The following is a 12180-nucleotide window of genomic DNA, read 5'->3' as shown; positions in this document are numbered from 1 at the left end:
ATTCATGAGTTTATTCATCTGCCTTTGCATTAATTATACAAAAAGTTTAACTATCAGCAGTGCTACTGAGAGGATTCACCCCTCTTCAGTGAATGTACTTTTTTCATTATTATAGACAAACTTGAACTTATTGATTTAAATTTCCGATGGGTGTACATAGGAAACATATGTATCTAACACACCTGAGAAATTCATCCACATAAGTTGAGTCTTTGTGTGAAAAAACTGTTGGAGAAAAATTTTGCACCAAAACCCTATTGACTTTGCATACAAAATTTCAAAGCCCGGGCGCACCCTCCAAAGTTAATCTAAATTTTATGAAATTTTGCATGATGCATTTTTACACCAAAATGAACAAAATTAGATGTTGGCCCATCAAAAAATAAAAACTTTTGTATTTCTGAATCACCCTACTGTCCAGCGTAGTGACAACCCTGGTTGAATTACTCTAATTTAACATTGACCCTAACAAAAGTGATTTAATATTCGACTTGGCAAACCTTATTACATGATTGACATAGAGAAGCATATTTTTTGATATGGCAAACCTCCTTATGGGCTACACATAATTGACAGTCTGCGGATATGTAGGTTAATCATTAATCAAGTAGTGTTCCCTGTAAGCTGCTCTTCCCGATTGGACGCTAACTATTATACAAGCTAGTACTTTAATTTGGTCAAATTCTTATCCCTATTAACATTTTATATTACATATATGTCTAGGAGATTTTTGCTACGACAGTATGGCCTGCTGTAGTCCATTTGGCCTCTTCAAGACTGTGTCCGTGTGTGATAATACATGTGTGATCTGTAGGGCACAGCCATATTGCGCTACAGGTAAACTGGCTTTGATTGCACGTGTATCACACATGGACGCGTACTGTCTCGAGAAAGCCAAATGAACTATGCTGCGAGGTATGGACCATCACACTAAAAACTGGCCAAAGAGTTGGATCATGGATGTTACACCAGAATGTTTTGGAACAGTCCTTACTGGAAGTAACACCTTACCAACACCCTGTGTGTATATGGGAACCTCCCCAAGAAATCCATGGTTTGCTGTAGTTTCACCCGGTGTGTCCACCATGACAGTTAAGTCCTTGGTGTAAGGGTCTTTACCCAACATCCATGTTTGATTAGCAGGAACATGTAGGGGTGTGCGTGTGGGGGTGCACAGGTGTGTGTCTGTGCCTGTATTTATTCAAAATGACCATTTACCTGTTGGGAGCAGCATGAATTCCTGCATGGCCAGTTTGTTACCTGCGTGGCTGCCTCCATTGATCACATTGAAAGCCTGCAAAGTACAAACAAAACACATAGCAAGAGAAAGGGTGTTAAAGATGTTGACATGCAAAACACCATAATAGATCTGCAGAAATTAATCACTTACCATTGGGTCAGTCCATGTCAAAACAGACTGAGTGTACACCCACCCTCTTGGATTATGCTCTCCTTTGGCTCAGGGGTACCTTTCATGGACCCCTAGGTGAGGTCACAAGAAAAAATTCAAATTCAATTTCGTTTCGAATGGCGGGCCATCTAAGTTTGGCGACCTTGACCAAAATTGGGAATTTAAGGTGTCCAAATGACAAAGCGCTCTCTTTGAGAGGCATTTTCTTCTTAATTAAATCAGTTGTGACCCTCTTTTTGAATGTGGTCACTCACTGGCTGTGTCTGAAATGCCTAATGCCAAAAAGATTGATTTGAATTTCGTTGGGATTTCAGAGGGGTCAAAATCAGCACTTCATACTGTTCAATCAAATTATCTTTGATTTTGAAGGACCCATGATAATGCCACAGTGCACTTATAGGTCCTAATTATGTTCAGAATGGATTAACCATGTGTCAATGTCTATGAGCAATTCAAAAAAAGAGACATTTCTAGACCCCCTACAGAATTTTAGGCCCCCCTAAAGTGGTTCAGCCACAAATGCCGCTTAAAATCGGCAAATTTTGACACCTAATAACTTTAGGTGTACACCAGATATGAATTTCTAGTCTTTTGCATCTGAAAGAATGTAGTCTAATGTTACTAGGAACATAAGATTTGTTTTGTATTTTTTGTGTTTTGATACTTTAAAAAAGGTCATTGACTTATGAATATTTTTTGTCATATCGACCTCCTGAAAGGTTTGACACATAACAAACTATACATTTTTGGAATCCTCATGACCCTACGAGTAATTTGATATATTACTTGACATAATTGGGAGCATTCTGAAAATTTGACCCCATAACCTGTACTTTACATGTGCATCGTTGCCAGGAAGTGCATTTTGACCCCTTAAAAATCCATACAGAGGATTAGAAAGTAGTTTTTTCTTATTACTTGACTCAAGAGCAACTTGAAATATCAGGATAAATAATACAAATGGCTATAAAGTGATCAAAAATATAAAAAATATCATACTAAAATTGGCATTTTGTACCGTGATCCTGTATGCATGGTATGTTAGGCAAAAATGACTATTTTTGAAAGCGTCAACTTAATACTAAAACACAAAAATACAAAACAAATCTTATGTTCCTAGTAACATTAAACTAAATTCTTTCAGATGCAAAAGACTAGAAATTCATATCTGGTGTACACCTAAAGTTATTAGGGGTCAAAAATTGCCGACTTTAAGTGCCATTTGTGGCTGAACCACTTTAGGGGTGGCCTAAAATTCTGTAGGGGTCTATAAATTTCTCTTTTTTTTTAATTGCTCATAGACATTGGCATATGGTTAATCCATTCTGAACATAATTAGGACCTATAAGTGCACTGTGACATTATCATGGGTCCTTCAAAATCAAGATAATTTGATTGAACAGTACGAAGTGCTGATTTTGACCCCTCTGAAATCCCAACGAAATTCAAATCTATCTTTTTGGCATTAGGTATTTCAGACACAGCCAGTGAGTGACCACATTCAAAAGAGGATCACAACTGATTCAATTAAGAAGAAATTGCTCCTCAAAGAGAGTACTTTGTCATTTGGACCCCTTAAATTCACAATTTTGGTCGAGGTCGCCAAACTTTGATTGCCCGCCATTCGCAAATCGAAATGGAATTTGAATTTTTTCTTGTGACCTCACCTAGGGGTCCTTGAAAGGTCCCCCTTAGCCAAAGGAGAGCAAAATCCAAGAGGGTGGGTGTACACTCAATCTGTTTCGACATGGACTGACCCCATTTTGGTCTGAATTCAATGCTTGCAAGGATTCTTGTAAAAGAGTTGTGTTCACAATTCAAAGTTGATTCTCTTAAATTTTCAAAGTCCTCACAGTAGAATCTGTTTCGAGAATCAAATGATTCCCACAAAAGGTTGCTTCCTGCACTGTTTGACCAAATCCAAAACTGCTGCTAGCAGATGTGTGATATGCATAATCAGACTAGGCTGCAGCTTAACCCTAACACTGCCTGTGGTTTTTTTTGTTATTTGGAAGTTAAAGAAATAATAAAGGAGAGAAGATGAACAAAGAAGTCACTTGGTGCCCCCCATGATTCAAACTTAGACCCCTCATGTGCTAAGCACACAATCACTGACTGGTAGTCAGAGGGGTTTCGCTGGCTCGGCCAGTGATTCCATGCATATAGGACTTAGGGTGATTGCATCGTGGCATCACATGGGAACATGCATGTGGTTATCCTTGTGGTATTTACTGGTGTTAGGGCTAATGATTTTGATAGCACCCACCCGCCCAATCACCCATCTGCGCAATAACATATGCCCCACCCAACACATTGTTGTGGGGGAGGGGGGCAAAAATCATCCATTTTAAAATTATCCAAGTTATTTCAATACTTACAGGTACTGGTACGATGACCTCCTTGTTGCCGGCCAAGTTTGCGATGTGACGGTAGAGTGGTATCCCATTGTGTGCGGCTCCTGCTTTGCAGACAGCCAGTGATACACCCAGGATGGCGTTGGCACCCAACTTGGCTGTGTACAGAATAATAAAGACAACATTTATTATTATAATATCCTTGGATGATAAAAGACCAGGGTTCTTAAGGGTAGACAAGGTATTGTTGGTCGAAGCAACCTAAAAATCGATTTTCATTATCTGGATCAATATATTATTGAAAATTAACACCTTGATGTTTTGCAAAAGTTCATTCTACAAATCGTATACTTTGCAAACTTGCTTAATTTATTATGGTTAATGAGTTATGTACGTTTTACAAAAGTGTTGTTGTTTCAAACCTCCTTACAACGTAACTCAAGAACCACAGCACCTATAAAAGTATATCTGTGATATTTTAATTCTTCTACACGCTCGCTATGAATTGAGCAATGCAGTTTTTGCCAAAGCTCACTATCATTCGTAAGAGGCTGTGAACTACCAAATCACAACAGTTTAAAACAATTAATAACCTTAAGGTTAAACAAAGTGTTGAAGGGCTTTACCTCCAGAAAAAATATATTATTACCTTATACGTAAGAAAATATGTCTACTTATCATGTGAAATAAAAAAATCCGGAAAAAATGTGTGAAAATGTGTTTTTAGCCTATTTTTTTAGCTCTCGTCAAGCACTATTTTTCGATTTGTTTACGGGCGCCAAGCAACTGTCCTCTAGGAGAGTGATTGACATCTTTATTATGCGAGAAGAATGGAATCTGTATAGTTCATGAATATTCATGTAGTATTTATACATCCTGTATCCCAGCCATTTTGCTTAGCTATCATAATCGCTCATATAAGACGCCCATATGATCCATGGTGTTAAACTGATATTCAGCAACTTTATATCTCTCGATCTTTGCGATCCGAAATATTGAATTTCAACTTTAGGCACATCTCTAGCAAGATAATTAAATACCTGTCACAAATATAGGTCTTGAAATGTTACTTGCAACGTTAAAAATGTGAATAGAGAACAAATCGGGTTCAAACATGCTTCAAAAATATGAAAGTAATTGTCAACGCCTACTACCAGAATAGCCGGAAGAGGGCAGACTTCATAAGGGAGTGTTCATAATATATTTTAGTGGGGGACAAAGAATTTGAAACTTATTTCGGGAAATTTCCTGGGTTTTTGGTTTTTTTAATTTATTTTATCTTCCTGTTCGGGTGTTTCGGTTGGCACATTTTCGGGCATTTTCATGCACTTCACAGGAGTTTTTTCGTGGCTTCTCTGTAGCTGTCGTGTGTCTTTTTCCCCACGTACAGGGTATAAATAATAAATGAATAATAATAGCCTATATGAAAAAAAGAATCTGGAACTTCAACGTCAAAAAACAAAACAAAAACAAGACAAACTGTACCCTGCTAAAAATATCAACCCCTATCCTCTCTGAGAATAAAAATAATAAGACTCCAACCTCACCTGCAAAAAAAATTTTTTCGGGGATAATTTGGGATAAGTTCGGGCCTATTTTTATTGCGACAATTTTCCAAATCTATAAGGTTAAATACGGTGTCGTGGGGATGTGCGGCAGATTTGGGGTGCATTTTCAGCCATTTAGTTTAGACTCTGTTGCATTTTTAGCCATGATTTTATTGACCCTCAGTGTCTTGAAAATTAGGTTTAAGAATGGTATTTTCAATGATTTTCTCGAAAAAGTAAAAATTTGCGAAAACTTTCAGTCCAAAAGTTGATACAATTTTGGGTCTGTTTTATTCAAATTTGGTTTAAAATCGCACCGTAGTTTTTTCGGAGTCACAGCCTCACATCCTTACCCAAACCAACTTGAGAAGGTTCCCCGGGTGTGTGCAAATTTGCAATTTATAGGCCTACACTCATCATTTAAGCCTAAAATCAAAGTGTTAATACCATTAACACTACCATGGCCCGCTTTGTCGTGATGACTGGCTTCCAAAATGTAGGCCTATTTTAAATTATAAATCTGGTCCCGCTTAGAGGTGTGTTTTTACCCGCTGAGGTCTCTCCTCGGGTTCGTGGATGTGCCACAGTTTTGGAGTAGGCCTACCTTTTCAACGACTATGATGGGTGGGTTTACAGCGAAGACCAACTTTTGGGCGATTTTGGCAAAAGTGCCCTTAAAAAAGCGCCAAATTAGGCCAAATGTGGGTGACTTTGATCCTCATGGTACAAATGTTTTGAAGAGACCACCCGAGGTGTTATAAAAAAATGGTCGGGCCTGCTAAAAACCTCCCGAATCAAGCATGGGTAGGCATACCCCCCCCCCCAACCCAGCGCCGGGACCTCCATGACATGATATTCTCCATGAGTCCACCAGAAAATATAAAAATATAACATTTTGCGATAGGCCTACTAGACCTAGGCCTATATTTGTCTGTAAACCTTTCTTGTAGTTGTAGGCTACCGCGGATGTCTACCGTGATGACAGTAGCGTAGCTGCCGGGGGGGGGGCAATTGCAAAAATTGCCTATTTGGGCCCCCCCGCCCCTAGTGCAAGGAAAAAAGAGGGAAAGAGGGGGGGGAGGGAAAAAGAGAGGGTGAGAGGAGGGCAGAGAGATGGGGAATCCAAACGATATGCAATAGGCCTACAGCTCAATAGGCCTACCATATACGATTATTATCAATAAGCCTGGCAAAATTGTCTATTTGGGCCCCGCCCCAGTGGGAAATTTGGTGGATTTGGGCCCTCAAAAATCCCAGCTACGCCATGTGATGATGTTGCAAAGTTGCGGAAGTTCATTCATAAATTTCCCATTTCCACTCGACAACAACCCGGGACAACAACAGGCCAGCACGCAGCGCCAAGCAGTAGCTAATCCCCGAGCTAATCAGAGACATGTGCGTTTCTCAAATAATTATGCTCTCGGCGCCGAAAGTATGATAATGGAAAATATTTATAATGAACACTCCCTTATTTAGCCACACCTCAGTTCCTTTCTCGGGTTGCCTGGTATATCAGCAAAATCCTACACCTATCGCCTTCCCTTGGTAAAATCCCTGATAAAAACTTGTGATATTGAAATTGAATTTCCGCAGCGCCAGAACTTCCGTCATTCTAGCATCATGGATGGATATGCAGTGGCGCCCGCTAGGGGGGCAGTATTTCCACCAATATTTTTTCTTTCCCACCCAGTTTTTAGGCAAAATCCCCACAATTATGTAATTTTCCACTTTTTTCGGCATTTTAGTGCAAAATGATGATTTCCAAGTGCCCGTCTCAAATTCACTTCCCCCATGCCCCGCTAAAAAATTCTGGTTCCGCCACTACTGGTATGGCCATAGCTAGGGGGCTTTCCCACCCACCCCCAGTTGCCCTTGGTTATGCTGGACGTGAGAAATTTAGAGCTTGTTCAATTCCACCAATTTTAGAAATTTTAAAGGTATATAGGCCTACAGTGTATATAGGATCACAGTCAAATAAAATATCGTAGGCCTAATAATTTTACCAATGGCATTTATTGAGCTGCTCCTATGGTTTAATATTGATATTATATAATTGAGCTCCTTGTCAAGCTCCTGAGTACAGTGACTAACTGAGCTCCCGCTATTTTCAGAAATGAAGGCCTGGCCTTAAATGAATAGGCCCTAATTAGGATTGAGGCAGCCTTTTGTTTCATTTTACAGACCTTTTTTTTAATCCCCCCAAAATTAGTTGGTTTTTTTAATGGGGAGTAGGCTTTTAAAACGAAATTCAAATTTGGCAATATTTTCCATTGCTTAACTAATTGATCTGCGTGAAAATGCCTAAACATGTGGCCAGAGCGGGATGAGTGGTATAAAATCTTAACTTGTGAGAAAGGACGAGGCCTATGGGGTTGTATGAGGTTGTGGATCACGAAATGCCCCTTTAATGTGTGCTAGGTAAAGTCATTCTTCCTCCCTTCGACATGCCAAAATTTATTCCTCCCCGCCCCGCTTGCCAAAAAATTGCTTTCTCGAAGGCTGTGCAATCAGTAGGCATACCGGTATTAGCCTACTAATTATAAGCGAAAATTTCCAAGCGACTCGCTAAAAATCGCTTGCCTCCCTTCCCGGCCAGCCAAAAATCGCTTGTCCGCACCCCCCTGGACTGCCAAATTTTTGTGGCCCCTCCCCCTTGGCCTGCCAAACTGTGCCCCACCCCTTTGCATTGGCCTAGGCCTATATGCCAATTTCTTGGGATCCCCAATTTCCATACCCATACCTTAAACCTGTTGCAAGCGCAGCAAGCATGAAAATGTGCACATTTTTTTCGCCCTAACTACCCCCCCCACATTTTCCCTCCCATGCACCAGGTTCATTGGCGCTAGATTTTAAGCTAGAAAATACCTAAATATTTTAAAATCCAAACTCGGCAACACCACTTTAGCGGGCAAATAGAGCCCGTCGTATACGTAAACAGCGTGTTTTAAAAAAAAATGAGAGTGTCACTTTTGTCCAAAAAATTTCGAATTTTGGCCTTGAGCAGCGACAATCAGAGGTAAGAAAAACACAGTATGACGCAGCTTGAAATATAGAATCACTATATCAATTTTGAAGTTTGTACTTCAAAGCACGAGCAAACGAGGTGAAATGGTTCTAAAAAAAAATTGATTTCGCTGTATCTTTTTATCGCGAAACTAGACAATTTGACAGCAGCGAGTCGGAAAAATAGCAAATATCTCAATTTTCTGCTGTCGAAATAAAAATTTAAATAGCACCTGCATATAGAAGAGGGTTTATAGAAATAATGTAGGTCAGAATTTTGTCTATGAAATCGCAACGGAATTGTTATTACTGGTTACAAAACGACATACAAGTGGAGGCCATTTTACTTCAAATTCGGCAACCATGTAAGCTTACTAAAACAACTCGAGACAAGCAATAGCAAGAATGAATATGCACATTCTTTTATTGACTTGTTTGTAATGTCGCGTCGTAGTTCCCAACAAAATCGCCACTTCCACTGAGAAATTATGGCCGTGTTCCCAAAAATCTTGATGTCGGATATTGAAAAAATTTGAAATGTTTGAAAAGTACATTTCTTTTTGAGCCAAGTGGAAAATTCAAGCATAATAATAACCAGTACACTTTCAGCTTTTAGACGTAGTTTATGCTTTCTCTCTCGATATTTATTTCCAGAAATAGATAATTTTAAAGGGGCTACATGCAGTCTCATTCTGGATCGATCATTACAAAGTTTAGTATAACCTTAAAGGAGTATTTTGTGACCCTAAAGTCCATATCGTCAGCCTGCTATGCTTTTTGCCCAAGTCATTTTTTGTAATTTTGAGAAAAAGTACAAAATATGGTTCAAGCATGCATTTAAAGTCATATTTATTCACCAATCTTTGCACAAGAACAAATGATAATGATACAAATGAAAGGGAATAATCTGAAATAATTAGAGTGATTACATAACTGATGCATGCTTGAACCACATTTTGTTCTTTGTTCACAAAATTACAAATAATGACTTAGGAAATTAGCATAGCAGGCTGATGATATATATCTACCTCGAGTCACCGGCACTAACTTTGAAGTTCAGCGTGTTCTGTTTTAGTTTAGCGTTACTTGGTGTGTGTACATACTTTTACGTGTGTGATCAACATACCGCATATGTACACGCAAGAAACCACGCTAAGCTAACGCAGCAGCGCACACGCTGAACTTCAAGCTACATTGTAGTGCCGGTGACTCGAGGTAGATATACAGACTATAGCATTTTCTTTTTTTGTGACAAGATGCTTAATCCCAAAATTTCAGTAGATTCCCATTTTGCATTATGCATTATTATGGGTATAACATTGCTCCAGAGGCCACTGTGTTGTAATTTTGTTCTGTTTAAAACTACAAGTGAAGTAATCTGCACAAAATATTTTGCACACAAACATTAAGTAGTCGGAGGTGTCCGGTAGTATAAAAATCTCAACGAAATGCCCCTTTAAATCAAAAATAGAAGGAATCTGTGATTTTTTGAAAATGGCAATGTTCTTTTGTCTCTGACCAGTGAATCAATATTTGTCTTGCTGGCGTGTGATAATAATCACTTTACCAGAAAGGTATATTAATTATAAAAAAACCGCAGTGATTTATAGTGCGCTACGCACAGGCACAACGCCTAGACGCTGATCCACACTGACCTCAACACCCTTTACTAAAACTGAGTGCCAAGAAGTTTTCTTGTTATAGGTTGCTTTTCTAGGGCACATCTAGGGTGTCCATATGGCAAATATTTGAGATGTGATCTTACACATGTAGTGCTCCTCGTACATAGCTTATTTTTCTTCAAGTGGTACATTCAAGCAATTATAATAATATTATGTTACCATTTATGTTGAAAACAAATCTCAATTTTGCTATTGGCACCCCCACAAGCCTTTTAAATAAAAAATTAGAAACCCATAATCTAAACCCTGCCGATTCAAATATTCCATACAGTACCATACTATTTTTCTATGCTATACTGCATCTAGGGTTTCCCAATATATCATACCCTAAAATATCCTTAAATTCCTTTTTTTGTAGCCTCCTGTAGTAGGTAAGAATAAATGTCACTTTATCTTGCATCAAACTAAAAAACAAACGTCTTAGGCACATACATGACTGTATATTGTTAAAATTACAATGGCTCGCAAAAAAATTAAAATGCTAAATTTTGAGAACTGTTTTGACTATTTTGTTGCATTGATGAGTTGGCAAAACAAGATGATATAAAATAACATTTTTATTAGGTATAATGTCAGATTCTGTAACATGAACTATCACCAATCACTATGGACCACAATGACCTCATCCCAATGGCATAGTACAATAACCTCAATTAAACAATCACAGTGTAAAATTTCACCTCAACTTGCAGAGTATGAGTTTTTGTACCCAAATTTTCAAAGGTCATTCAATGAATGCACAAATGTATTGGGGTTAAAGAACTGTGGCCTGATAGATGAGCATGTAGTGTATGGTCATGTTTTTTATACTGGGACCCTAAAAAAGGTGGTGCTGTCACATTTTGCTAAATCATTTTGTCTTCTTATTCCTATATTTTTGCTAAAATTCATCATGAACAAATGGTTTTGGTCTTATTTTGAAGATAAATTATTAATCTAATGAATTAATAAGAAATACAAATAAACAAATGTATAAATTAATTACTGCAGCTTAATTAAGCTAATTAGTCAGGGGTGGTGCCGGAAGTGGAGGAGCCGGAAGCGGAGGAGCTCTGTGTAAATCCAATGGGAAGTTGGTGTGCATTAATAAAATTCATGCACTTTGGTGTCTAGTAGAAATAAAAATGCAGTTGCATAGTTTTATCTTATTTTTTAACTTTCTAACTATAATTGCTTAATAGTTAATCTTACTAAACTTTAGTAATTAAGGATTTAACGAGGTTTTCATTAATGCAGTGGAATATGTGTGTCATGCAATCCAATAGAATTCAGGAAGCAGCAATATAGGTTTTCATAAATAGATGGACTTATAAATTGTTTTATCTTTTAATATATTATATCTTCTCAAAGGAGATTATTACAGTCAAAGGATTAATCTGATGACATATTGATCTCTGGTTATTGTTTTATTGATGTAGGCTTTAGAATTGTGCATGTAATATGCCTATGTACCATTGTTACAAATTACTTCATATTGATTTTTGGAACACCCTTTATGGGAATTAAATATTTAAATGTGATATTATAGCGATTCTTTATACGGTACCTAAATTGAATATATTTTCCAAATTCAAAGTGCATTTGATTACAAATGCTACAATTAATGGCACTTATACATTAAATTACGCAACTTAAATACAACTTTTTTAACACCCTGTATAACAAAATGGGCTTAACAAATATGGTGTAAACTATATATTTAATGAAAGGGCTAATTGCGTACATTCCAAATATCAAGTTCATTTTCCAATTTGATATACTATGTAGAAATATTGGAGTGGTAAAGAAATGTTATTTTTTTGGTACTTTTCATTGGAATCACCCTGTATATTTTTTGGCACACCCTGTATATCCATTTAAACTTTACAGATTTGCAATCCTGGTAATATATGCTTTCTAAAAATGTATGCCTTTACATAGTTTAGGTGAAAACTTTTTGAAATATAATCAGAAATGCAAAAAAGGAGTTGATTTTTGACAAATTGCAAGATGTGACACAAATGGGTCCCACCTCAAAAAACATGACCGTATCCTAGTTAATGTGAAATGAAATATCTCGATCACCCAGACTGACTGGAATGATGTTTCCCGTACAGGGCCCATTCAACCTGCACATGAACCTATTACTGCAAAGGTTACAACATAATACCACAGGCAATACGTGTGAGCTGCGTGTGTGTGTG

At 37.8% G+C, this 12180-nt stretch overlaps 1 protein-coding gene across 1 annotated transcript in view; it reads right to left on the bottom strand.

Annotated features, from left to right (window-relative positions):
• Positions 1–12180, bottom strand: part of LOC140157023 (alpha-enolase-like) — a 32522-nt gene that overhangs the window by 6669 nt on the left and 13673 nt on the right. The window contains exons 6-7 of the mRNA XM_072180082.1: positions 3790–3923; positions 1219–1294 (exon numbers count right to left, since the gene is read on the bottom strand). Of these exons, the coding sequence (XP_072036183.1) occupies positions 1219–1294; positions 3790–3923 (210 nt within the window). The remainder of the gene's footprint in view (positions 1–1218; positions 1295–3789; positions 3924–12180) is intronic.

The sequence above is a fragment of the Amphiura filiformis genome, chromosome 7 (assembly GCF_039555335.1).
Source record: "Amphiura filiformis chromosome 7, Afil_fr2py, whole genome shotgun sequence".
NCBI classification, from domain to species: domain Eukaryota; kingdom Metazoa; phylum Echinodermata; class Ophiuroidea; order Amphilepidida; family Amphiuridae; genus Amphiura; species Amphiura filiformis.
The sequence above is the reverse complement of the archived record's forward strand: the minus strand, read 5'-3'. Positions and strand labels throughout refer to the sequence as shown.